Consider the following 26,960-nt stretch of genomic DNA (forward strand, 5'->3'; position numbering starts at 1 on the left):
CCCCCCGAAAAAAAAGTCACCTTTTGCAGCCTGCGGATACTTTCTCAGTACATCCGCTGCTGGCGATCATTGTCTGCGTCTCGCCCCTCACGTGGCAGAATTACCTTGAGGCAAACCTTCCTGTGTGTCTCGAAGCTCGGGCAAGCCCCGTTCATCTTATTTTCTTACGTTCACGCGGAGTTCCGGGCCAGCTCACTAATTGAACTCCGCCCGCTTGTGCCATTCTGCAGCTGTGGGTGGCCGCTTATTTGAGAGTCCTCGAGCCAAATCAAGAGGTTCTCCTTCACCACATTCTCTTCCAATCTTTGGTTGCTTTTCCCCCCTCCATTGCTACAAAGGTCGCAGTAACGAGAATTCGGCGACTTCTTCATCGCTCTTCGTTCACACCTTTCTCCCTCACTCTTTTTCTCCCTTAATTTCCACCCTCTTCCCAGAGCGTTTTAGGTACGTATTTTCCCCTCCCTTAACCCCCTCCTCTGGCTGCTCCTGTCGCTTCCGGTGTGGACTGGTGAGCTTGGACTGGGGGTCCAAAGGCAATGGATTCCGGTGGCTAACCGCACTACCCAAATAGCCGTCCTCCTTAGGACCCCAGCGTTTCGCGAATCGAAACGCTCCGTTCCCGCGTCCGTGCTCACCGTGGAGCCTTCATAGATCTCTTTGCTTTTCTTTTCTTTCCCTCTCTTCCTCTTTTCACTCCTGTGGTCTTTACCCACCCCCGGTTGTTCCCCAGTGACACACCCAATTATTTCTCAACCTATCACCCTACCATTCTGGTAGAATAATCATTCACCATGTCGGGGAAAATGACATTGTACAAATTGGTGGTGCTAGGGGATGGTGGTGTCGGAAAGACAGCCCTCACAATTCAGGTTAGCCCTTCGCGTACCCGCCCGCACTGGTGTCCCGACAACTGATCTTTGGACCTTGGTCTTTCCCAACAGCTTTGTCTAAACCATTTCGTTGAAACCTATGATCCGACCATCGAAGACTCGTATCGTAAACAAGTCGTGATTGATCAACAGTCGTGCATGTTGGAAGTACTGGACACAGCAGGTCAGGAGGAATATACTGCGCTGAGAGACCAATGGATCCGTGACGGCGAAGGGTTCGTCCTCGTTTACAGCATCACCTCGAGAGCTTCGTTCTCCCGCATACAGAAGTTTTACAATCAGATCAAGATGGTCAAGGAATCGGCCAACTCCGGATCGCCCTCGGGAGCCAGTTATCTGGGATCCCCGATTCACACGCCTTCGGGCCCCCCGCTTCCGGTGCCGGTCATGTTGGTCGGTAACAAAAGCGACAAGGCCGTTGAGCGCGCCGTTTCGGCTCAGGAGGGACAGGCGCTCGCCAAGGATCTTGGTTGCGAATTCGTCGAGGCTTCCGCAAAGAACTGCATTAATGTGGAGAAGGCCTTTTATGACGTGGTCCGCATGTTGCGACAGCAGCGTCAGCAACAGCAAGGGCGATCTCAGGATAGACGAACGACCGGTTTGGGTGCCGGGCGTGATCCTGGTCCCGAATATCCCAGATCGTTCCGGCCCGACCGTACAGGAAGCCATCGCCGCCCCTTCAAGTGCACGATTCTGTGAATAGTTGGCTCCGCACGACCCGTTCAGCTGGCTGATTGATTCCTTTCCCGGCTCCTAGATGCTGGCCCTGCTGCTTCTGCTGCTGCAAGGATCACACACCTATATTTCTCGATCAGTCAGTGATCTGATAATCTTTCGCATTCTTATCTCTTTTTCCCTCTCACCAACCTACGTCTGCTCCTGGCCTCTCTATCTCATACTTCTCTTATATGACCTCGTGGAGGTTCGGACCAGGGGCGGCATCTTCCCCATGTTCATACCGGTTGGTCGACAATGCGCCGTCCAGCAAGATCTTTACGCAACGTACAACTTTCGACCTGTTTATTGTTTCGTTGACGCTCGTCCTCTCGGTCCCCAATCCTCGCAGGTGCCCAATCCGAACAGATGCGAGGGCGGGTCAGCGATTGTGCTTGATGCATGAACCATGCTTGTCTATTAATAGTATTATATGTGCCCGGGGGCTGGGTTTTTCTTTCGCGTCCATGGCAGGGTGTTTCGGCTACAATGGGGGATCTTATGTTTCAAAGGACAGGGGATTCCGGAGCTGCTGGGACCATAGAACGATGCGCACCTTCTGTTCTTGTTTGTTAATTTTTTTTTTTTTTTTTTTATTATTTCGTTTTCTTCTTGGCTTTGGTTGTCCGGCGCCCGTCGGCATAGCGCCCAACCTTCCGCATATATGAATGGCGCATGAAGGGCCAGGAGGCAAGAGGGACAGCTGGTCGAGGCAATGGAGAGCGATGAGTCGGAGGAAGCGATGAGGGGCGGCGGTAGATGATGGAACGACTCGTGTGGTAGAGCGAGGATGGCAGTCGACCGTTTAGCAGGCATTGCGATATGATACCCTACGGCTGAGCTTTTGAGTTGTGAAATTTCGATGCATTCGCATTACCACAAAAGAATCACAAAGATGTTAAAAAAAAGAAAGATGGATCCCTTCGATAACCTAATATACTATTCTATTTCCGTCACACCAGCTGATGTTGAGGATGGTTCCGTATGCGGGGAGAGACCCAGATAGTAACTAATGAGTTATACTAGTACTGTGATTATGCTAGTATCTTGACATTTGTAGGTTGAGCAATCGGTAATTGAATACCTATACTAACTAAAGGTGGTAGTATACATATCAGCTGAAGCTAGCTGAAACCAGCTGACCAGTGAGGATGTTCCAATGCAGGCATCAAATGTATTCCTTTTTCCTGAATACGAACTGTCCCGTGAGGTAAATGATGCTAACTAAGATTGTCACAGCTCGGTTATCGCGTCTGATACTGCTAGATACTACTACTGTATGCATGAGGTCTCATTCTTGAGGCTGTCTAACTCAACTGGTCACTAGTCAACATTGGAGTAAGTTCTGTACTACCAGTGGTTAAAGTCTCTTCGTTCAGGATTTTCGCTCATTTCTGGTAGATACCAGTAGATACTCCAACTGTACTGTACCATTGTTTTCGCTTTCCCAAGGAATTGATTCTGGTTTTGCTGCAGTAGCACATGTTGAGAAAGTGTCTCCATAAAGCGGAGAAAGATGGTGTGGGTCTCTGGGAAGGGAGATTGACCACTTGGTTCACCTCCCTTCCTTGTCATCCCCACCTTTTGGTCTGCTTCCCCCTCATCTTCCCTCTCTCTCTTCTTGTCTTGTCTCCTCCCTCTCACCTTTACTCTGCCACTTCCCCTCCTTCTCATCCTCGGTGATCGACAACACATCCCCCCTCGGTTGTCACCGTAGAATCCCTGTCGGTCCATGTTGTCTCGGTGCGCTCGCGCCGCCGCGAACGCCACTCTGGATTGAAGACAAACCATGTTCAAAGTGTCCCTTCCCCTCTGTGGCCACTTCGGCGGTGCATCGCCCTAGTACAGACCGAAACATCCCCGAGCCTGCACGTTAAACGCCGGTGTCCATGCTAAAACCCCCTAGACTCACGGCACACCAGCGCGGTCCCGGATAGCATGTCCAATTCTTGACCCATCCCGCGGAATGTGACAGGGACTAACTGCTCAGTATCTGCAAGAGGACCCTCATCCTCCCACCAGAACTGACACCGCTCCCTATTCATATTGGCCATGTGGGCGTGTGTTGCTGCCAGTCCATTTCTTGTCTCTTCCATCGGCTTTGCATCCGTTACTATTTGTTTCGGTCCTATCCCTTCGACGCTTTCGAAGAGAGGCCCCTCCCTTTTCCAGCATCGTTTTCGATCCACGATGTCACTCCACCCGCAACAGTTGGTACACAACATCTCCCTGCGCGACCCAGAAGGCTTCTGGTCTCGCCAGGCCGAACAACTGTACTGGCATAAACCGCCATCACGTGCCATCAATCAGCAAACGAAAACAACTCCCAATGGCTCCAGTCATTCTCACTGGAGCTGGTTCCCGGACGGAGAGATCTCGACCACCTACAACTGTGTCGATCGGCATGTCCATTCGGGAAATGGAGATAATATTGCTATCATCTGGGAGTCCCCGGTGACGGGGACGAAGGAGAAATATACATACAAACAGCTATTGGACGAAGTCGAAGTTCTAGCAGGCGTGCTCAGGGAAGAGGGTGTGCGAAAGGGCGACGTCGTCATTATCTACAGTAAGACTCAATTCTGAAGCATCCTCGACCAAGATAAATGAACCAGAATTTAACGATCGGCAGTGCCTATGATTCCTGCGGCACTCATTGCTGCTTTGGCGATCGCACGCTTAGGTGCTATTCATGCCGCAGTCTTTGGCGGTTTTGCAGCCAAGTCGCTCGCACAACGCATCGAAGCGGCCAAGCCACGCGTCGTCATGACGGCGTCGTGCGGTATCGAAGGGTCGAAAGGTCCTATCTCCTACCGACCGTTGGTTGAGGGTGCTATCGTGCTGAGTCGATTCAAGCCAGAGAAAGTGATCGTGTGGCAGAGGGATCAGCTGCGATGGAACAACCCCGATAAGTTAGGTGGACAACGTAACTGGCAACGACTGGTAAAAAGCGCACGCATGCGTGGCATCAGGGCCGAGCCGGTACCCGTGAAGAGCACAGATGGACTCTATATCATCTATACTAGTGGTATGACCCCGATCGTCAATGAGGCCCTTGGGTAAAACTGACTCGAGAACCAATCCCAAGGCACCACGGGCTCTCCCACAGGCGTGTTTCGCGAGGCCGGTGGGCATGCAGTAGGACTCCAGCTGTCAATGAAACACCTATTCGATATACAAGGCCCGGGAGATGTCATCTTCTGCGCCTCTGACATTGGATGGGTGGTCGGTCATTCATACATCTTGTATGGGCCACTCTTGGTCGGAGCAACGACAATCCTTTTCGAAGGAAAACCGGTGGGAACGCCGGACGCGGGCACCTTCTGGCGGATTATCGAAGAGCATAAGGCCCATGTGTTGTTCACGGCACCCACAGCCATGCGGGCCATCCGCAAGGATGATCCCAATAATCGCTGCTTTAAAGAGGTGGCCCAGCGAGGCGGTCTCAAACACTTTCGCGCACTGTTTCTTGCGGGAGAAAGGAGTGAACCCAGCATTGTCCAAGCCTACCAAGAACTTCTGAGCCAATATGCTGCTCCCGGTGCAAAGGTGGTGGACAATTGGTGGTCATCAGAGTCAGGATCTCCCATATCTGGCTTGGCACTAAGAAGCGCTGCGGCAATGGAGCCGTCCTCGCGCCATACTGACGCAGTGAAGCCATTGGCCATTCGACCAGGCTCTGCAGGTCTGCCCATGCCTGGATTTGACGTGCGCGTAGTCAATGACGAGGGAAAACCGTTGCCTCCGGGCACGATGGGGAATATTGTCCTGGGCATTCCACTGGCGCCCACCGCATTCACGCAACTTTTCAACGACGACGATCGATTTTACCGGAGTTATCTACGTAGATTCAAGGGACAATGGCTCGACACCGGAGACGCAGGGATGATCGATAAAGACGGATATATACATATCATGGCACGATCCGACGACATCATCAACGTTGCGGCGCATCGCTTCAGTACGGGTAAGTCTCGACGTCGCATCACTAAATCTACGTAGGGAGAGTAGGTACAGGCTAACACTTCTATGAAAGGCGCCATCGAGCAAGCAATCCTCTCGCACCCGCAAATTGGCGAAGCCAGCGTGGTTGGCCTCCCGGACCCGCTGAAGGGCCACCTCCCGTTCGCGTTCATTCAGCCACGGACCGCGACCGGGCCCATCCCCGCGAAACCTGCAGCGGAATTGTTCCAGGAGGTGAACGGGCTGGTGCGCGACCAGATCGGGGCAATCGCGTCCCTGGGAGGCATGATCCAGGGCCGGGGAATGATCCCGAAGACGCGCAGTGGGAAGACGCTACGCCGGGTGCTGCGGGAGCTGGTTGAGCATGCAGTGCGCGGGGAGTACGAGGCGCCGGTGAATGTGCCGCCGACGGTGGAAGATGCCGAGGTTGTGGATGAGGCACGACGACGGGTGCGGGAGTACTTTGAGCGGCAGGAACGGGCGAAGCTGTAATCACTTGTTGGATAATGTGACATTGGATACGTATAAAGCTGTACGGGTGACATTTGTTGATATATATGGCTGCAACTGCCGAGTTGGATGCCGGGTGTGTGAAGCTTCTACCATTGACTCGATTGTATTCGTCAATGCACGGCCGAGATTTATGTATCTGTTGAACGAATATACGCAAATATTATAAGTGAACATGTGTATGTATCTGTATCTGAATCGCTTCAGAGACGTGACTCAAAACATTAAAGTTATAGACAATAAAAAATCGAGGACATGAACAACCGGAAGCCAAGCGATGCGAAGCCGTAGATGAATATGAATAAAAGAAGAGTAAAAAAACCATAGACGTCAGAAGATTCCAATAAGGTATAAAGCACACAATAAGTTATTTGTCAGTCGAGTCGTAAAAGAAAAAAAAAAGGTAAAAAGTATCGACACAAACAAAAGAAACCACCCATCCGATCATTTACCTCCACTGATTCGCTAGTATCCAGTAGATTCTCGCATGGTATAGATAGAAGTCCCGAAAGTCAAGAGGGACCTTCTATATGCCTCTATAGCTCTGATTCTATTCACACACACACTCAAGTCAACTCATTTACAGAAGGAAGGCGACGAGAGCGAAGACGGAGGCCAATCCGGCACCAGCACCGGCCGCGGCGCGGGTAGCGGCGCCAGTGAAGACAGGGGCGGAGGGAGTGGTGGCAGAGCCAGAGCCAGTGCCAGCGGCGGAGACACCCTCGGGGGAGGTAGCAGAGGAGCCGGAGCTGGAGCTGGAGCTGGAGCTGGAAGAGCTAGCAGGGGCGGGGCTAGAGGCAGCGGGGGTGGCGCTGGAGGAAGCAACGAGCTTGGAGGAGGCGGGCTTGCTGCTGGGGATCAGAGGGCGAGAAGAGGGGTGGAAGCCACTAGGGGTGGGGACCGGGGTGTAAGAGACGACTGGGGTGGTGGCGCCGATTCCAATGGCACCGGCTCCGCTGGGACCAGCGGAAGCACCGGGGGAACCAGCTCCGGAACCAGCGGCAGCACCGCTGGGGGAGGAGCCGGAGCCGGAGCCAGAGCCAGAGCCGGCGGAGGCACCGCTAGGAGAAGCACCGGATCCAGAGCCGGATCCAGAGGCGGCCTCACTGGGGGAGGGACCGGTACCGACAGCAGCGGCGCCGCTGGGGGAAGAGCCGGAGCCAGAGCCAGCGGCGGCACCGCTAGGAGAGGCACCCTCGCTGGGGGAAGCGCCAGAGCCAGAGCCGGAGCCAGAGCCGGGAGCCTCACTGGGGGAGGCACCGGTACCGACAGCAGCGGCACCTTCGGGGGTGGAGGTGGCAGGGACGGCAGTAGCGGAGCTGTTGATATCAAATCAGTCAGTTTGAGGTTATTCGGATAGTGATCTTCGCGGAAGGAGCCGAGAACATACCACTTGTCACAGTGGGTCACAGTCGAGGTAACCAATGGAGTGGAGTAGGTGTAAGGGGTGCCGGAGATGGTGACAGTGGTAGGCTATATCGAATGAAGTCAGTTGATGCTGATTGAGGCGGAAAATTCAGGGAGGGTGAAAATGTCGTACCTGAGCAGCAACCGGGGTAGTCTGGGCACCCGAGCCAGAACCGGCACCAGGACCAGTGGCCAGAGAAGTGGCCTTAGGGCAAACGGTGGTGTACTCGGTGACATAGACGGTCTTGTACTCGGTAGCAATGGCACCGGCAGCCAGGGAGGCAACGACAGCAGCGGAAGCGACACGCATTTTGATGGATGTGGGTGGAATTGAAGGTGCTTTGTTTGGATTTTTGTGTAGAAATTGGATATATAGATGACGTCGAAGGACTGACGGAGAGATAGGATCTCTTTTCTCGTTTGTAAAGACTGTAGTCTTGGGAGGGATTGACTGTGTTCGTGTAAAAAGAATGTACTCGGTTGAAGAACCGGAAGAGCTGAAACAGCGAGTGAGTGGAGGGAAGAAAAGAGTGAACGAGAGAGAGAAAGAGAGAGAGAGAAAAGGAGGCGAACCAGCGGGCCGATCCCGATATTAATATAAATAACAATACAGAGTAAAAGGAAGGAGCGAAGAGGGGGCAGCCACCATCGCTCCTTCCAGTCTAGTGCTGTCCGTCCACAGTCGGGCCATTACCAACAATACACATACAGTGAATTAGTGTCTTCTATTATTTCTCCTATCTTCTACCCTTTCTCCGGGGTATTCTTTCCCCCTAGTGACCATACCGTTACCACCTGGAAGTTCCCCACGTTCAATTTCGGGCTGCAGGAACCCAGCGGGCAACTGGCAATGGTGAAACATCACCAATTAATGAGTGCTTCACTGCCTTTCTCTCAGGGTCTGGATGCTGTTGGCATCATAAGTCGATCTGTTAGTTTTGCTTGGGTCTGTCTTGTTCTGTATTTTCCCCCCTTCACCGTCTTTCTTTTTGTGGCTACCAGTTGTCTTTGGGTCAGGAACCGGGTGTTGTTCACTAAGGTTTAATGACTCCTGAGAATCATTGCCCCCTTCAGTCATAGGTCCATATCCGGTTTCTATTCATAAGTCGCCAAATCTCAGGATCATCCTGCTCGACAGTGCTAGAGTTTGCAGCTGAAGGTCAATGTGAGAGCCTCGCTACGAGGAAACGGAGTACTTAGTAGAACGGAGTATAGTTTTAGTGGATAAACAGTTCTAGATCGTGATCATCGATGTTTTTCTTGACAACTTGCATTCATTAGTTTGGAAGTAGTCCCTGACTATCACATAAACTATACACGGTCTATCATAACCACTATAGATATTATGAGAAAAAAAAACACTTCATCCCATGTCCCAGCCATCTCTTTATCACCTATCAGCCATGTATAGCTGTGGATCACATCATTTCAGAAGACACACACAAACACGATTCCAATCGGATGGTTCAAATTGTCCCTAATGGATGGTGAGAGCGGGGACATGTCAGCATCGCCCGGGTTAGCCTGATCGAGACCAGACCATCCACGAGAACTGCCAAGCGTAAACGCCCTTCTTCATCTTGGATTTAGTTGTGTGATGAAGAAAGGAAAAAGAAAAGAAGAAGAAGAGAAGAGGGAGAAAAACACAAACAAAATGAAAGGAGGGAAGCGAGGATTCCCGCAAGCGAGCCCGGAACCGGATTATCTACTCCTCCCGGACGCACGGGCCCCTCGGAGATGCTAAACCCGATTGGGGCTAGAGTCAGGTGCTTCCCGCGGGCAACTGGCGGCCAGTCGGGCAAGCTCGTTATCAGCGCCGGAGAGCTGATACCATCACCGCGCATTCCTTGCGTCTTCGTCCGCTGGGTCCCTCGTTCCCTCCTCTTCTTTTCTTCTTTTATCTTCTCCATTGCCTCCTCTTCCCTTCTCTCAATCTGATCCCGTTGTACATCACAAATTCTGCATCATGTTGAGTCGCTGTGGACGTCAGGCCTCGCGCCTGATCCCGCGCACGGCAAGCTCCGCTATTCGGTCGACTGCCATCCCTCTCCAGCTTCGTCCTGCGGTGGTTGCTCCTTTGCGCCTGCCGGGACAAGGCCGCAGCGTGTCCTCCTCGACGCGTGAAGGACAGCAGACTGTATGTGTTCCCTCATTGTGCGGAATTCATGCAATGCAGCAGCTTCCGGGTCGCCTGATGTCATTACATATCTTTATCGTACCATACCCGCTAACTACCGTCTCCAGCTGCTCTCCGCACCCCTAGAGGAGTCCGACCCCGCCATCTATGACATTCTCCAGAAGGTAGGACTACCAATTCTTCAAGTGCAATTGGTATATCCACTCACCCCAGGATTAGGAGAAAAAACGTCAGCAACATTTCATCAACCTCATCCCCTCCGAGAACTTCACATCACAAGCTGTCCTCGATGCACTGGGCAGTGTCATGCAAAGTCAGTCAAGTTCCATCATTCGATCCTGGGGGCAGCAGAAGCTGACGCGACAACAGATAAATACTCGGAGGGATACCCCGGTGCTAGATACTATGGTGGAAACGAGCACATTGACGCCTCTGAACGGCTATGCCAGCAGCGTGCGCTCGAGACCTTTGGCCTTAACCCCGAAGAATGGGGTGTGAACGTGCAACGTGAGACTTCTATAGTGACATTGGCGTGCGACAACTATACTGACCAGCACAGCGCTGTCCGGCTCGCCCGCTAACCTTTACGCCATTTCCGCCATCCTCAACACCCACGACCGCTTGATGGGCCTGGACCTGCCCCATGGCGGTCACTTGTCTCACGGCTACCAGACCCCCACCAAGAAGATTTCGTTCATCTCGAAGTACTTCGAAACGCTGCCCTACCGGCTAGATGAGTCTACCGGTCTCATTGACTACGACGCCCTGGAGAAGCAGGCGCTTCTCTACCGCCCCAAGCTCATCATCGCCGGTACCTCGGCCTACAGCCGCTTGATTGACTACCCTCGCATGCGCCAGATCGCAGACGCCGCCGGCGCATACTTGCTGAGCGACATGGCTCACATCTCCGGTCTCGTGGCTGCGGACGTCCTCCCGTCGCCCTTCGCCCACTCAGATGTGGTGACTACCACGACCCACAAGTCGCTGCGGGGTCCCCGCGGCGCGATGATCTTCTTCCGCAAGGGTGTCCGCCGGACGGACAAGAAGGTCAACCCAGAGATGTATGACCTGGAGGGCCCGATCAACGCGTCCGTGTTCCCAGGTCACCAGGGTGGCCCCCACAACCACACTATCACCGCCTTGGCTGTGGCGCTGAAGCAGGCGCAGTCGCCTGAGTTCAAGACCTACCAGCAGACAGTGCTGGCCAATGCGAAGGCCCTGGCAGACCGTCTTGGCAGCCCGCTTAGCAACGGAGGTCTGGGATACAACATCGTTTCTGGCGGCACCGACAACCACCTGGTGCTGGTGGACCTGAAGAACCGCGGGGTGGACGGCGCGCGCGTCGAGCGGGTGCTGGAGCTGTGCGGTGTGGCCAGCAACAAGAACACAGTGCCAGGTGACAAGTCGGCTCTGAAGCCCGGTGGTCTACGTCTGGGCACGCCGGCCATGACGACGCGAGGCTTCCAGCCGGAGGACTTCCGCCGCGTCGCAGACATTGTGGACCGGGCGGTGATCATTACACAGAAGCTGGACAAGGCAGCCAAGGAGAGCGCGGCTGCAAAGGGTGTGAAGAACCCGAACACCGTCAAGGCTTTCTTGGAATATGTGCGCGAGGGCGAGGAGATTCCGGAGATTGTGCTCCTGCGGCAGGAGGTGGAGGACTGGGCGGGAACATTTAGTCTGCCTTGGGCTAAGGATGAGTAGGAGAGGTGGGGGAAATGATCATGGTTATGTTTAATTTACGAATGCATGTCTGTACAGTGAAATCAAAATGTTCAACACATCATAACAGGGGTCTTTTACTAAGTAAGAGGGAGTAATGGAATTCGGAGAGAGTCGGGGAAGAAGGGAAACCCGTGCGGAGACAAAAGCAAGACGGGGAAGGAGAGACCCGCCGATAAGAAAAAAGCGCCGATAGGACAAGCAAGTTGGAGTCATTTTCCCCTCCGAGTCTGGATTCCCCGGCTTATCTCCGCATGGAGCTAGCTTGCTTTGGCTAATAATTCCCGCGGAATGCATCACTCAGTCAGTCATTCATCCTGACCCTGTATCCCTTCTTCCTTTCTGTCTGACTCTCGTATGAATTCATACATATTCAGATATACCATATATTTACTATAATACTACTTCTTCTTAACACCAAATCACCATGCACATCAGTCAAGTACATCATCCCCCACATCCATGCCCGTATACCAATATCAATGGTAGTAATACTAACAACAATAAACCAAAAGCTCTACACCTACCCCATCAAATCCCTTCAAGGCGTTCCCATCTCCAACGCAACTTTCACTCGAACCGGCTTCCCCTATGACCGCCATTATATGCTCCTCAAAGTCCTTCCCAATGGCGAATACAAGAATATGCATGTGCCTCATTTCCCGGAAATGTCGCTTTTCTATACCGATATCATTCACAGTGATGATGACAAGAAAGCATCAGGGTCTGAGTCCAGCAGGATAGTGGTCACATATCGTCCTCCTGCTGCTGATCAATCCCAGTCCCAGCGGAAGTTGGAGGTACCGCTGATACCCGATACGGCGGGGTTAGAGGAGGTAGAAGTCGTCATGCACCAGAGTCCGACAAAGGGGTATATCATGAGAGAGGAGTATAACGGGTGGTTTAGTGAGTGTTTTGGATATCGGGTGGTGCTTGTCTATTTGGGCGGGAATTATAGAGGTGTTTTGGGAAGTTTTGCGCCGGAGAAGAGTGCGGCGCATAGAGGCATACATGGGTGGTGGTGGAGGGACGGGGTGCTAGGTCTAGGAACAGGGCTGGTGGGTGTGATGATTTTGTTGTCTTGGGTAGGTATGAGTATGGGAATACTGGGGAGTATAGGAGCAACAGGGGCAGCAGGAGCTGTGGTTTGGTATGGGGCTGGACGCCAGAATAAGAAGGAAGAACAGATTACTTTTGCTGATACGGCGCCATATCTGATTGTGTCGCGCACTTCAGTCGAGGATGTCTCTGCACGGTTAGCTGGCAATGAGGAAATGGATGTTACCAAGGCCCGGCCGAACATTGTCATATCTGGCGCAGAGACGGCCTTTGAAGAGGACTTCTGGGCTGAAGTGCAGATTGGAGAGCCTGGTTCGGCGAAGCTATTGCTCACGGCCAATTGTATACGGTGTCAGAGTCTTAATGTTGATTATACGACGGGGAAGATGGGTACGGGCGAGTCAGGGACTGTGCTAAAGAAGTTGATGAAGGATCGCCGAGTCGATAAGGGCGCCAAGTTCAGTCCAGTGTTTGGTCGATATGGGTTTTTGGATGGAGGGTCGGATGGCCGGACGGTGCGGGTTGGAGATGCGGTGGTGGTAGCAAGGAGGGTTAAGGAACGGACGGTTTATGGTGAGTGTGCTACTGTTCTACCATCTGAGAGTTCTTGTGTGACTGATAAGTACAGATTGGCCGGGATTGACCAACTGATGGACATTTAAGAGGGTAGATATATAGATGTAGGATACTATGGATATTTCTTAGCGATAGAATCTGATTGGCGATGACGTACCGACTACTAGACGATTTACTCCTCACCACTTCTGCTTCTCCCCTCATCAACCTCAACGTCAACCACCCCCTCACCTACAGTCCTCCCCCTTCAGTAACATCACGATGTCTGAATTCCCTCCATCCAGTCTCCGCCCCCTTATCGAAGAAGTCTTCAACCTCCTCCGCACCCGCAAAGAGACCATTTCCGTCGCTGAAACTGTACCCCTCCCTCCGCTTACCCCACCGTGGTCCCTTCACAACTGACCAAGGCTATCAATTATATAGGCATCTGGAGGCCTCATTTCTGCCTGTCTCCTCTCAGCCCCAGACGCATCCAGCATCTACAAAGGCGGGCTGACGGTACTTACCTTTTGCTGGGCACGTCACCTCCCCATGGCTAACAGGATTAGGTATACACCCTCGACTCCCGCATTACCTACACCGGCTGGACCCCTCAGCATCTAGAGAATTACAGTGGCCCGACCCCAGAAATAGTGGCGGGGATCGCGGAAAATGTGCGCGGCACACTGAAATCTACATATACCGTTTGTGAGAGTGGCACGGCAGGACCGACAGGTGGGACGAGCAGGAATCGGACCCCGTGAGTCAACCGATCTCTACTATAATATTCTAATATATCGGAGAAAGGGTCGTCGTATAGGATGATGCAAAGTGTGCTGATACGTAGTTATGCAGTGGATATGTGGCGCTCGCAGTATCGACGCCGTCTGGAACGGTGACAAGGGAGGTGGAGACGGGAACCGCGGAAAGAGAAAAGAACATGGTGCTTTTTGCCGGGGAGGGATTGAAGTTGGTGAGGGATTTACTTATTGGAGAGGTTAAGCCTACCACTCCAGCACTGTAGAAGAGATAAAGAGGAGTGGAGTGGGAGGAAGTCAACTTTGGGTTGGGAATGTGACTTTATTGATCCATGGATGTACTGAGACTGGACGGTGCTGTGCTTCTATTTCGGGCTGTGTAGAGCTGGTTACCTATTCCAGTACTAAGTTGATATGGCGAGGATTGATGCATTGCATTGTCGGTGTGATACAGCTAGTAGCACCAACAAATTACGGTGTGATAGAACAAACAACTCAAAGAAAGTGAGGGTATCTGCAGTCTTTGTCATGATATCATGCAAGAAGAGAAAACAGTGGTGCCTGGAAGGGTAATTCGGCATCGGTAAAATGCCGAATTGAATACGAACTTCCGGCCCAAACGGGAAACCGGCACCGCCCTGGTGGGAACACCGCCACAGCTTGTTCCACTTGCAGCCAATGAACATGCACTATTACTGCCCTACGCGGGCTTCCTTATGTCATCGTGGGCCCGACCGTGGCGCAGCGCTCACCTGCATTTCCCGCAGTTTCTCTCTTCATCCCGCAAAAGGCCAAAAGATCTTCTTGCCTTCGTGCTACCACTACTTACTACTCTGTCGGGCGCTTCTTTTCTCACACCATCTCAAGTATCTTCACATCCCGGTCATATCATCCTCGATAGCACCTCTTCACAACACCTCGCCTTTTTCATCTATCAGCCCATCGATCCATCCTCATCCGTCTCGCCCGGCGGGGTCATGGATTACTCCGTCAACCTCCGCCGCAAGGATACCACCAAGGGTCCGCCTTTGCGGATCCTGTCGCTCGGTAAGTATCTGTTCTAGATGCTCATAAAGAAACCCCCACTAACCTAACACGTGAATGGCAGATGGTGGCGGCGTCCGTGGTTACTCCATGCTTATCATCCTCCAAGAACTCATGTACCGCGTCTACGTCGAATGCGAAGGCAAAGCTCCTCGTCGCGATGAAATCCCTAAACCCTGTGACCACTTCGACCTCATCGTCGGCACTGGAACCGGCGGCTTGATCGCCCTCATGCTGGGCCGGCTACGCCTGGATCTCGAGACCTGCAAAGATGTCTACGTCCGCATGACCCGCCGCGTGTTCGAAACCGACAAGACATTCGCCGGCATTCCTTTCCACAAAACCCTGTTTAAGGCTTCCAAGCTGGAAGAAGCCATCCGCGAATGCGTCCGCGAACATACCGTCTTCGAAGCGGAGGGTAACGATTTGAGCCCGTCGGCGCGCAATTCGCTGGCCAGTGCCCCTTTTAGTCCCAACTCCATGTCGGTGCCCCAGCGCTCGGGCAGTCGCGCTAGCTTCAGTACTACTGGCTCTCATTCGTCGGGTCATGCTAGTCAGCGGAATTCGACATTTGTGAACGGTTTGCGCTGGGGAAATCCGGATGCGCTGTTGTATGATAACCGGGAGTATCGGACGAAAACGTATGTTTATTCTTTATTGCTGTCTTGCCTTCTTTAAACTTTTTATTGCTTGGCTCCTTTCTTTGTGACTCTGTGCTGACTGATTAGTGCTGTGACTGCACTCTACAAAGGTACAACGTCCCGGAACGGCTCGACCGTCCTCCTCCGATCCTACGATTCGCGCAAAGAACCCCCGCCCGAGTTCAACTGCACTGTCTGGCAGGCTGGTCGTGCCACTTCGGCCACTGGGCTAGCCTTCAAGCCCATTCAGATTGGACAGCACGTCTTCATCGATGAAGGTGCCGGTACCTACAACCCCTCGCCGCAGGCGCTGGATGAAGCGGTTATGAATGAGTGGCCCGGTCGCGAAATCGGGGTGTTTGTCAGCGTGGGCACTGGCAAGCGCCCACCAGGCACCAACAATCGGCAACACGAGTGGTGGGAGGACTTCTTTGGGGATGCCCTGGGCACATTCGCAGAAGCCCGTCGACGTCTGATCGCCAAGATCGAGGGTTGCGAGGATATTCATTTGGCGATGCTGCGCGACCATCTAGCTAAGCGCAATGTGAGCAAGGACAACTACTACCGGCTGAACGTCGAGGTGGGCGTGGGCGAGTTTGGCATGAATGAATGGAACCGGCTGGCAGACATCAGCACCAACACACGGCGTTACCTGACGCGACCGGAGGTGAAGCACCAGATCCTGGATGCCGGTGTCAAGTTCGCCAAAATTGAGCGCCAACACCGCCGGCTGGCTGACCATGCGGCGGCGGGTCAGGTCGACGATGGGACCTCGTCTATCATGCACAGTCCAGTACTGTCGGTGCCGCCGCCATCGCACCCGATGGCCGTGGAGCTACCAGCTGAGCTGCCGGGTGACTTTGTGCCTTATATCACAACAGAGGACTCACTGCCAGCGCACCCCACGCCACAGGATACTGTGCTACCATCACCGGGGCGGACATCAGGCGACCTGGCCAGTCCGGGGGCTGGCGAGGTCAGTCGGCCTAGCTCACGGACGCACGGGTCCTCTCGACCCAGCACCGGGCATGGCCACGATGGGATGCCTCCGCCGGTGCCTCCCAAGACACCGATTCCTTATCCTTCTGAGTATCCCAGTGAACTGGGGGGTATTCCGATGCCGATGCCGACAACGACCAGCCCGGGACACAGTCACAGTGGAAGTTTGAGTGGGAAACTTCGACCGCCGTATCCAGTGGACGAGCCACCGGTGGTAAACAAGCAGCGGAAGCCGAGTTACCATGTGCGGTGATGATACCAATACCTTCTTGTATCTATTTTGTGCTTTTTTTCTTTTTTGATTTTTGATGATGAGTCTACTTCTACGGTGTATGAGGGAGGCGTCTGCGAGAATCCTGCAAGGAAAGCGGGCGAATTCCAGTTATGATCTGATGGATACCCTAATGACCCGTTAATGAATGAATATTATTGTTGAGACGGCTGGACAGTGTGCGTAGATAGAAATGGTGTAAAATGTTCTAGAAGGATAGGTAAATTGAAACGAGAAGAAGCATTGCGACGAACCGTGGATCGGGATGTGCTGCGCCGCCCAACTGGCGCCGGATCAACCAACGATTGACTTCAGTTTCCCAGCCTCGCTTTTCTCTGCAACAAACAAACCGTTCATCTTACGCAAGCCATTCTTCTTTTCTCCCCCCTGCTGTCTTGCTTTTCTGCACTTTCTCCCCCCCTTGTTTTCTACTAAGATCAATTTACGTACCTTCCCCTCACACCCTCGCAGCATCAGATCTCGATCAGTATCGATCTGGCACATTCCGATCCCACGGACCTGTCGATCGCACGCCTTTTTTGCATTCCTCGATCCGCTGTCAGTCTGACCTCGTGGAAAAGCAGCCCAATCCAATCATTCAACAGTCTATCTATTTCGCCCCTGCAGCGCCTCAACCATTCATCCATGGCTGTCTAGCGCCAGGCCCCGACTAATTATATCTCATTCTCGCTTATCGCTCCTCCCCCCTATTATCCTTCGCGTCCGATCTCACATACGACACCTTCTTCCTCTCTCCCACCTGTCAGCACAGCATCGACACGAGAGAGTGAGACTGTGAGTGAGTAAGATTCAAGACACTGCAGGCAGTGTCCCCGATGCAGCCAAGCTACCCATCATGGACTCCGATAATCCACTACATCCTGTGAACCTCCTCGCCGCCCGCGCCGACAGTTCCTCCCGTCCAGCCTCCTACAAAGCCATCGGTATCTCTCTCGCCATTGCCTCGGGCTTCTTCATCGGTGTCTCCTTCGTACTCAAGAAGAAAGGTCTCCTCCGCGCCAACGTCAAGTACAATGAAGAAGCCGGCGAAGGGTACGGATACCTGAAGAACCTCTTCTGGTGGGGCGGCATGACCCTGATGATCATCGGGGAGCTGTGCAACTTTGTTGCCTATGCTTTTGTCGACGCTATCCTCGTGACGCCGCTGGGCGCACTGACGGTCGTGGTGACCACCATTTTGTCGGCGATCTTCCTGAAGGAGAGGCTGAGTTTTGTTGGGAAAGTAGGCTGTTTTTGCTGCATCTTGGGCAGTGTGGTTATTGCGTTGAATGCGCCGGAGCAGTCGTCGGTGAGTGATATCCAGGAAATGAAGAGCTATGTCATTGCTCCGGGGTTTTTGTCCTATGCTGGAGTGATTATCGTGGGGTGTATCGTCACAGCGGTTTGGTTGGGGCCTAAATATGGCAAGAAGAGCATGTTTGTGTATATCAGCATTTGCTCGTTGATTGGAGGGTTGAGTGTCGTGGCAACGCAGGGTCTGGGGTCTGCTATCCTGGCTCAGATAAATGGCGAGGCGCAATTCAACCAGTGGTTTATGTATGTCTTGCTGGTGTTTGTTATTGCGACGCTGTTGACTGAGATTATCTATCTCAATGTGCGTTCCTCCCCTACCCTTGTTGTTTTTGATTTCCGAGTTTTATTTGGGTCGGTCATACTAATGCCTAGCAGAAAGCCCTCAACATCTTCAACGCTGCGCTGGTCACCCCCACCTACTATGTCTTCTTCACCAGCTCCACCATTGTCACCTCCGCCGTGTTGTTCCGCGGCTTCAAGGGCTCCGTCTCCTCCATCGTCACGGTCATCCTAGGCTTTCTGCAAATTTGCGCCGGGGTCGTGCTGCTGCAGCTGTCCAAGTCCGCCAAAGACGTTCCCGATGCCGCTGTCTTCAAGGGTGATCTCGACCAGGTGCGCGAGGTCGCCACGCAAGAAGAGCCTGAATTCGAGCCCAAGGCCGACTCCATTCGCGCCACTGCCGCCATCATTCGTCGCCTCTCTACCCCACGTCGCCAGATGGAAGCCGAGGAAGCCCGGCGCTACTTCCACGACCGCGCGGAGGACATGAAGCCCCCAGCGGAGAATGAGGTGATTGAATGGGACGGGCTGCGCCGGCGCAAGACCGTCCTCGGCGAAGGTCCAACCACCCTGGGACGCACGCGAACCCTTCGCAACCCCTCGGTCAAGTATCCCGTTCCGCCACTGGGCATGTCGCACGTACCGGAAGAGCGACCAGACGAGCCTGAGCGACCCGACACGAAGCAGAGCAGCCATTCCTTCCTCGACGACCTGCGATCCCGCGCCTCGAGCCTCTTCCATCCCGCCTGGCAGCCCATTCAAGATGAACATGCCACGCCGGACCCTGTTACCATGACGGCTTTGTCTGCCCACAAACCGCATCCCGACACCCGCTACCCGCAGTCCATCGCAGACGACTCGCGCAGCCACACGCCATGGGGAGAAGAGCGCGGGGCCCCCTCCCCGCCACCCCACGGCGGCGCTCGACGCCAATTCTCATTCAACACCATGCTCCACCGCATGAAAACAGGCCACGAAGCAACTGCATCGCGAAGCAGCATTCCTCCCCGACCGCCTCGCCACCGGGCGCAGTCCGTCACCGAAGAAGAACGCCTCGGCCTCGTGCGCGGCGACTCCCGCGGCGAGACAGCACCGGACGACGATGTGGACGAGAAGCTCGACCGATTCGACTCACACGATGGTACATTCGACGACGGACCCGGCCGATTGCCTTCCGGGTTAATGCATTCGCCGGAGCTATACCCCGCCCGGCTGCGCGTCAACCCGCTTCCACCGCTTCCGGACGAAGAGCCGCTTGAGGATCCGTATGCGCCGGTGGATATGGGCCGGCGCGGATCGCATAGTAGCGCGGGGACGCTGTCGTCGAGCGGACGGAGTATGGGCTGGCGCAGACATGGATCGGCGAGTAGTGGAGGCAGTGTGCAACTGCCCGGGAGACGAGGAGCATTCATCTAACGATATTGATTGGACATATTTTGGGATGTATGATATGAGATACGAAGATATGATATGAACAGGATGATATTAATGTATATAGTATGATAGATAGATAATGTTATGAAACTGATGAAATGGTATTTGATGTAGCTGTAGACGACGTCGTAAATGCAAGCACACTCCTCTGGTTCGTTCTCAACTGAGCAGCATATTTCGCCTCGGAGAGACGTTTCCCTACTGCAATACTATCCATAGCCCTACAACAATTAGCACATCCGATTCAACAACCCGAGTAGAAAAGAAAGAAGAAAGAGGGGAAAGGAGGACATACCACTGAACCCTCACCAACTTAACCCCCTTCCACCCACCCCTCTGTATCTCCTTTTGTAACTTTTCAGCTGCTAACCCACCCCCTGCCCCTGCTACCTTTATTCCTGAATTTATTGAAGAAGAAGAAGGAGGAGTATTAGGTTCCCCCAGAATAACATGCGTAACTCCACGATGCATATGAAGCGAGAGATTTGCGCCGTGCGAGATGAGAAGATGTTTGAGTTTGTGGTCTGAGACGGTGGGTGTTGTTTGGCCGTTTATGTGGATGCTTAGGGAGGAGAAGATGGTAGATGTAGATGTAGATGCATTAATTTCTCTCCTTGATATTGATTCTGTGTATGTGTCTGTGTCTGTTATTTTATTCCCATTAATGTCTTGATGATCAATTCTTATCCTCTTCTCCTTCTCCTCCTGTTCATGATTATCCAATGACGTAGCATCTCTCTTCAATGATGATGAAGATATCCCAGTAGTAGAATGAGGAATTGGTTTCGACACTCCAAACATACTCCGTATATCCCTCTGCTGATTTCTTCTTCCATTCTCCTTCTTCTTCTGCAATTCTGCAGGTATCTGGGTGGTCACAACCCACTCCCCTTTCTTCTCCCCATCACTGTCATATGTACAATCCCCCCTGCCCACCCCAAACTGTCTGGTGAGTTTCTCTCGTCGAGTCTCGCGCCATGAGGTGATTCCGCGGGAGGATCCGGGGTCGGCGATTTGGTGGCCTGTCGAGGAGGAGTTCCAGGTGTCGAAGGTGAGGTGGTTTGTGGGGAGGGGGGGAGGTTTGGAGGGAGGTGGCGGTGGCATTGCAGAGTAGTATCTTTTCTGTGGAGAGAGTTGTGTTGGTGTGTGTGTGTGTGTGTGTTTTGTTTGGTGGTTGGAGGGGGGATACCAGAGTTTCTTATCGGTCATGTGATGTGGGTTATCGGGTGTGTTTTATCTTATCGGTGAAATGGGGTGGAGGAAGGTGTTGCAGGGTATTTGATGTGGTATTATTTTTGGTGAGTATGTAAGGGCTCTTCTATTTGGATGAGGTGGGTGTTAGTTAAAAGTAGTAGTAGTTAATTGGGGTTTATGGTATGGTGGTGGTAGTGTAGATGTTAGTTACCACCATTATTGCAGTGATATACACTGATTCTACTATGATAGTACATTATATATATATCCAGTGTGGGAGAACACTATTCTACAACAACAATATCTACTACTACTACTACTACTACTACTATTGCTAACAGTAGAGATATCATAGATAGTAGTATCACTGCCAGCAACAACAGCAAAGCAAACTACACCACTACAAAGAATTAAGTTAATTTAGCTCACCTCACCTCGCCTTGCCTGACATAGCATGATCCATCCGTGGTATGGTAGTAAATTCCATATGCTTCAATTGCACACAATAACTTGAAATTACATCTACCACACTAGGTGTACATAAATCCTACATAAGCACATACTTGACATACAGTAGTTATGCTATGCTATGCATACACTACACTACACTACACTCTACATAAGTGTACCATCTATACCATCATGAAAAATATATTTCTGAATATATGAGATACGTAGTATACTAGAAGCATAGCAACGAGTCCCTCGCACAATATCATCAGAGCTAGTAGATCATAGATCATAGATCAGAGATCATACCACTCACTCACATTCCAACCTCCTCTTTTTTCCCCCCTCCCTCCACGGAAAGACGGTGAAGAAACGAAGAGAAAAGATAGATGAGCTCATCGTGGCTGGCTGGCTGACGACCAACCCACTTTTTGTGTAATATTATATCCTTGGTTGGGAAAAAAAATAAGTTGGGATGATGCATCCTGCACGGGTTTGTGTAGCCTTGTTCTAGCCCTCTGTGTTTGCCCAGCATTCTTATTTCAAGTATGTAGGATCATGTATGAGTATATGTATGTATGTATGTATGTATATGTGGATGTATGCAAGTAGTAATAGGGAATACTGTATTAAGGAAAAAGGGAGGGGGTGGGGGGTAAGGATTGAACTCAAAAGCTATAAGAAGAAATAAAATAACGGTAAAGAGTGTGAGTGAGTGAGTGATTGAGTGGCTAATGGAAATGAATCAAGGGATAAACGTTAACCAACATAATGACTGACTCGATAAAAGAGATTATTTTCTAAAAAAAAAAAAAGGGATTATATTCAAGTAATAAACTATCGTACATATCATCTGTCAGCTGATGTAGGGTCACCATCGTCATCATCGTCATCGATTTTCAGTTCAATGTTATGTATGTATCTCGATCTGTATTTTCTGGATATATGTATGTACGTTGTTGCTGCTGCTGCTGCTGCTGCACTCTGCATTACTATGTTAGGAAACTTTTCATGAACCTACTTACTAGTTTAGTTCAAGCCCTACTACTTTACTTGATGGTGGTTGGGGGTTACTATCTATTTCTCACTCGTGCAGCGATCGACAGACTCCTCATCATTTTATGTACATACGTTATATCATCTGTATATCTATTTCTACTTTATGTATCCTATCACTAGTACCATAGGCAGATATAACTGGCAAATGGTAATATATGTAACTATGTATGTAAGTATGCATCACGGGTTGTTGCTGCTGAAACCAAACAACGCCATCCCAACGCAAGGATAGTCTAAGTAGTGGTACTTTCATTACTAGTTAGTAGTTTAGCGGTCTGTCTGTCTGTCTGTCTGTCTGCCTACCTGCCTGGTCTGCCGTGTGTGGGAGAGTGTGAGTTCAATTTTCCCGTTTCTGCCATCATCACGTTCATTATTCTTTTTTTGCCAACTCACTTTTTGCCAGATTAATCTGGATGTGCAAAGATACGTGGTCGCCTCCACCGCCAGTCGGTGCGCCCCCCCCTCTCCCCTCCCCTCCCACGTCTTCCCACCTCCTCACCAACTACTCACCCACTAACCAGATTCACTACCCAATCATGACCAGCACAACCCCTCAAGTCGAGAATCTCGCCTCAGACAATCGGGCGACGAGGGTCCGTGTCGCTTGGCGCTGATCATCGTGGCCCGTTTGGTCTTCCTTCCTTCCCTCCAATTTCCTTGTGTTGCCGGTTTTACTGTATTCCATCCATCCATTCATCTCATCGTCCTGCAAAGGCCGGGTTCCCCGATCTGGAAGGTCATCTACTTATCATGGATGGAATTGTTCACTGACTGCCCCGTATTAGAGAAGTAGAATTATTTAATTCAGGAATAGAAGGGAGAATAAAAGGAAAAAGAAATGGAAATCCCACTATTGCCATACTACGATGATATTCTCTTCTCTTTCCGGTCACTTTTCCTTCTCTAAAAATGGAGACTCTGAATCGTGACATCAGCCACCAACAATCCGGTTCTTCACTGGCCGGTCGCATTATCCCACTGAAACAATATCCGGATTGTTTAAGGTTGCAGCAATCCGTCAGCGTTATCTTGACCGCTAAAGTCTCTGTCTAGGCAGCAGCCCTTTTCAAATTGGTCATCGCGAAAAAGGAGGAGGAATAGATGAAAGTAATCCACAGCCGTGGATGTCCAGAGGGGAGTGAGTAGGATCGTTCAAAGCTTAGTGCACTGGCTATCCACCTGCGCAGTCGATCGTGCACGGGTAACAACGGAACATGCAATGTAAGGTTATTTACTGCGTGCAGCAGTCCTGACCACTCACGTTGCCCTCTGCCCACTGTCCGTCCCGTCTCGCTACCGTGAGATGAGATGCCTCTAAACTCATTCCTGGCCCTTTCTTACGGCACCAATAACGCTCCGGAAAAGGAGAGAAGGATGGGATGGGGAAACCAACTAGCGGTCGTGGCCGCCGTGCTGGAGACAGTGATTTCACGTCGAATTTCCCCTCCGCACGCGCCCGTCCAATCGACTCCGCCCGAATCTGTCCGGAGAAAAGCGACGGGCTCGGGCTGAATTCGGCTGTGGTTGGCGTGCTGGAGAGACGACCGGGGGTGGTTTGAAGCTGATTTAGTGTGGTTTTTTCGGGTCGTCGCTGAACAGTTGAGGGGGACACAGCCAATCGAGGCGCGCATTTCCTTTCCCTAGTTGGGAGACCGGTCATCATCGACCAGAGAGGCATGGATAGATGGATGTGTTGAGATCGCTCGTGCTGACGGTTGCACAAGACCCAGGAGTTGGGGGCCATATCACATTCCGGCCGGAGAAGTAGAATCGATCAGCACGGAATTATTTGCTTTCTGCCAAATGTGTAATTGTCTTCTAGAATGGCAAATACCCCCTTCCCGTAGATTTATCTCCCTTTGTTCGGGGGGCGTCAAGCTACTCACTAGCCTAGAAATTGTCCTCGACCGGTTATTCCCGTGGCCAACGTTGCACAGCAGGGGGGGGGGGGAAGGAACGGGGGGCGCAATGTAATCCTCGTCCATTATCCGGAGATTCAGCATCCGCGGGAGCAGCTAGACAACTAGGTCCTAAGGAATAACAGGGGCCATCAAGGGGGGCGCAATAGTTAGTGTTTTTAGATAGTACGGCGTGCTGAGGCAGAGAAGGAAAAAAACCACTGAAGGGAGTGGAGGAGTCTGCTTTAGTGTCTGTTGACCACCATCGGAGCAAACTAGCGCCCTGCTAAGGTGCAAGTAGTAAGGCGACAGACCGGCTACCTAACTAACATCTGCGCCATGCCCAGTGCACGCTGCCTCGGTACTACCATCCTGGCGGCTGCAGGTTATCGACTGCTGAAGAATGAAGCAGTTCGCCGGCGCAGTGACTTGGGAAGCGGTCCTTCCTTGGGGCGTGCATGGCAGCTGCAGGTACCGCCGGAAACCTGACAGGTGAGTAGTCGCTAGTAGTCTAGACGGGGTCTCATAACACTGGAGAGTGGAAATGAGACATTGGGGGGGAAAGAGAGGGGAACAGAGGGAGACGGTTGGTTAGTAGGAAAGTCCAAGGCCGTCCGTCGAGCACCGGACCGATAGCGATCTCAGTCATAAGCGACCTGAGAGGAGGTTATCCACGCATTGGCGGTACAAGAGAAGGCGGGCCCCACAGTCAGGACCGGAGTAATTCCTATCCTGCTTTGGATTTAATTGTCTCTCCCATGATCAATCAACAAGTGGAGGGGTTGGTTCATGGACAAGTCTCGTCCGAGGCTCACACTGCTCCGACGAAACATACACATGATTACAATTGGTAGAAAAAATAATGGTACCACATAATGACGGGGATGTGTCGAATTGTCGATAGATTAATTAAAGGAAAGACAGAGGATGATAGAGAGAAGGAGGCAAAAAAAGAGGGGAAGCGAAAGACAAGACGGATCGAGTTGATCTCCGTGCATTTACGCTGTTGAGTCTAGCGTGACCCGGACGGGCCCTTCAACTCGTTGAAATCCTGAGCTCTGCTCTCTCCGCGGTTCACTCCGGCGCCAACTCTAGGCCAACTCCTGTGAGGTGGAGATTCCACGACTTGTCATTTGTCAATTGGCATCCTCGGGCCATTTGGGAATTTCCAGCCCAGGGAAAGAGAAAAATATAGCGTGCTAGTTTGAGTACTTTGTAGAGTGGATTAGCAGCAGCAGCAGTAGTCTAGTTAGTGTAGTAGTGTCTCTCAAGTTTAGTCTAGTTCAGTCTGACTGTCCGCGAAATTGGAGAGGAGAAACAACACTAGCCAGGATGCTATGGCACGGAAGTACCTATGGGCGTAGAACTCTGCATGCTCTGCAGCGCCAGGGCTAGCGCCACTGGGTTCCTGCTCCAAGCAAAAGGGTTGCCCAGGATGCCCAGGGCTGCGTTGTAGCAGGATGGCGCTGGTCGGCGATAGCTGCGGTGCAAGTTTGAATGACCTCCCGATTGGATCCATGACCCTGGCCATATTCAACTCAAGGTGAATAACTCCGTCGGGGCCAACCATCTTTGCCGTCTACCCTGGTGTATACTCCGTCAGGATGAGCTACAGCCCCGCAAGATCTGCTGTATGTACGACGGCTGCGGGTGTCGGGCCGTCGGTAGCGGACTTCCAAGAATGACTAGATAGATCCAGCAGTATGGCCTGGTGTCTGGCTTTGAAGGATCACACACACACACACACACACACACACACACTCTCTCTCTCTCTCTCTCTCTCTCTCTCTGGGCCCCGTAATGATGTGCACATGGGGTGGATGAGCCGGTCTTAGTTTCCTATTTTCCGGTCAGAAAGAGAGGATACACAGGAAAAACTAAACTAGAAAAAAAAAATCAGAAAATAGAATTGAGACCTGGACAGAAAAGGAGGGAAGAAAAGCAAAGCAAAGTGAACTTGTTAAGAAGAAAAGCATTTCAAAAATTACCAGGTAAACATAAAAGAGTAAAAGACTGGGTTGATCCTCATCTTAGACTGCACGGCCCTGAGCGATCCCCGGCTGGTAGCACACTGAGACTAACTCCGACGGTCATTCACCCTGGTCGATCATTGATGTCCCGGCACAAGCTCGGAGGGACAGTGTTGCTCGTCTTGTCCGTAGTGACGCTGATGTACTTCTTTCAATCTCACTTTGTGTAGTTACTCACTCACGGAACTGTCAACCAGGTGTGGATAACTATCGCACTGACACACCCACCAGATGACTAGTCTGGTTTTTTTTTATGGCGCTCAACACAGACCGCCTGGTGCATGGTGCTTGTGAGAGTGTTGAATGCCAGATAGATGTGCATTCGGTCTTACCTTCAACAGCCAATACACTTGCATATTCAACTTACAGTAGTCGTGCTTCTCAACTCTGTCGGTCGGTTGGACATGTGGCAGGGACATGACAGGCGGGGGGCGCTGCTTGGTAGCAGCAGTCGGTCAGTCAAGTCAGTCAGTCAGACCTTCCAAATGCTCATCAATCTTGTATGGCGTAAGAGCTAAGAGGCAAAGACCGGGAGGGAAAGAAGCAAGCTCCCCAGGTTTCAAGGTTGCTTGCTTGCTGCACCCTGTCATGCCTGACATCCATGGCACACACACTACCAGGTAACTAGCTCA

General features: G+C 51.9%; 9 protein-coding genes across 9 annotated transcripts; 6 read left to right on the forward strand and 3 right to left on the reverse strand.

Annotated features, from left to right (window-relative positions):
* Window positions 1-791: 791 nt before the first annotated feature.
* On the forward strand, window positions 792-1,589 carry rasB (Ras small monomeric GTPase RasB; the record flags this gene model as incomplete). The annotated part of the gene is made up of 2 exons (XM_025656592.1): window positions 792-869; window positions 942-1,589. 2 exons carry the CDS (start codon window positions 792-794, stop codon window positions 1,587-1,589), a joined length of 726 nt encoding a protein of 241 aa, XP_025509736.1.
* Window positions 1,590-1,679: 90 nt separating this feature from the next.
* On the forward strand, window positions 1,680-2,588 carry BO85DRAFT_215141 (uncharacterized protein). The gene has a single exon (XM_025654639.1). The coding sequence runs from the start codon at window positions 1,799-1,801 to the stop codon at window positions 2,270-2,272; it is 474 nt and encodes a 157-aa protein (XP_025509737.1). The 5' UTR covers window positions 1,680-1,798; the 3' UTR covers window positions 2,273-2,588.
* Window positions 2,589-3,794: 1,206 nt separating this feature from the next.
* On the forward strand, window positions 3,795-6,059 carry BO85DRAFT_432731 (putative acyl-CoA synthetase; the record flags this gene model as incomplete). The annotated part of the gene is made up of 4 exons (XM_025658393.1): window positions 3,795-4,173; window positions 4,237-4,632; window positions 4,693-5,583; window positions 5,641-6,059. 4 exons carry the CDS (start codon window positions 3,795-3,797, stop codon window positions 6,057-6,059), a joined length of 2,085 nt encoding a protein of 694 aa, XP_025509738.1.
* A 598-nt stretch (window positions 6,060-6,657) lies between these two features.
* BO85DRAFT_493568 (putative GPI anchored protein) lies at window positions 6,658-7,794 on the reverse strand (the record flags this gene model as incomplete). The annotated part of the gene is made up of 3 exons (XM_025663834.1): window positions 6,658-7,396; window positions 7,468-7,550; window positions 7,618-7,794. 3 exons carry the CDS (start codon window positions 7,792-7,794, stop codon window positions 6,658-6,660), a joined length of 999 nt encoding a protein of 332 aa, XP_025509739.1.
* Window positions 7,795-9,450: 1,656 nt separating this feature from the next.
* BO85DRAFT_464418 (SHMT-domain-containing protein) lies at window positions 9,451-16,652 on the forward strand (the record flags this gene model as incomplete). Its single annotated transcript, XM_025661981.1, has 11 exons — window positions 9,451-9,621; window positions 9,729-9,785; window positions 9,841-9,934; window positions 9,991-10,128; window positions 10,181-11,321; window positions 11,648-11,687; window positions 11,721-13,013; window positions 14,583-14,597; window positions 14,654-14,762; window positions 14,824-15,400; window positions 15,488-16,652. The coding sequence occupies 11 exons, from the start codon at window positions 9,451-9,453 to the stop codon at window positions 16,650-16,652; spliced, it is 4,800 nt and encodes a 1,599-aa protein (XP_025509740.1).
* Window positions 16,653-17,435: 783 nt separating this feature from the next.
* BO85DRAFT_215232 (DUF803 domain membrane protein) lies at window positions 17,436-19,787 on the forward strand. Its single transcript, XM_025654640.1, has 2 exons — window positions 17,436-18,285; window positions 18,360-19,787. Exons 1-2 carry the CDS (start codon window positions 17,527-17,529, stop codon window positions 19,677-19,679), a joined length of 2,079 nt encoding a protein of 692 aa, XP_025509741.1. The 5' UTR covers window positions 17,436-17,526; the 3' UTR covers window positions 19,680-19,787.
* On the reverse strand, window positions 19,730-20,875 carry BO85DRAFT_215243 (uncharacterized protein). Its single transcript, XM_025654641.1, has 2 exons — window positions 19,993-20,875; window positions 19,730-19,918 (listed from the first exon to the last, which is right to left on the reverse strand). Exons 1-2 carry the CDS (start codon window positions 20,799-20,801, stop codon window positions 19,780-19,782), a joined length of 948 nt encoding a protein of 315 aa, XP_025509742.1. The 5' UTR covers window positions 20,802-20,875; the 3' UTR covers window positions 19,730-19,779.
* A 682-nt stretch (window positions 20,876-21,557) lies between these two features.
* BO85DRAFT_454484 (uncharacterized protein) lies at window positions 21,558-22,121 on the reverse strand. Its single transcript, XM_025661295.1, has one exon. The coding sequence runs from the start codon at window positions 21,874-21,876 to the stop codon at window positions 21,658-21,660; it is 219 nt and encodes a 72-aa protein (XP_025509743.1). The 5' UTR covers window positions 21,877-22,121; the 3' UTR covers window positions 21,558-21,657.
* Window positions 22,122-22,189: 68 nt separating this feature from the next.
* Window positions 22,190-22,666, forward strand: BO85DRAFT_215253 (uncharacterized protein). The gene has a single exon (XM_025654642.1). The coding sequence runs from the start codon at window positions 22,254-22,256 to the stop codon at window positions 22,518-22,520; it is 267 nt and encodes an 88-aa protein (XP_025509744.1). The 5' UTR covers window positions 22,190-22,253; the 3' UTR covers window positions 22,521-22,666.
* The last annotated feature ends 4,294 nt before the right edge of the window (window positions 22,667-26,960 follow it).

Source organism: Aspergillus piperis (genome assembly GCF_003184755.1).
Source record: "Aspergillus piperis CBS 112811 unplaced genomic scaffold BO85scaffold_39, whole genome shotgun sequence".
Taxonomy (NCBI): domain Eukaryota; kingdom Fungi; phylum Ascomycota; class Eurotiomycetes; order Eurotiales; family Aspergillaceae; genus Aspergillus; species Aspergillus piperis.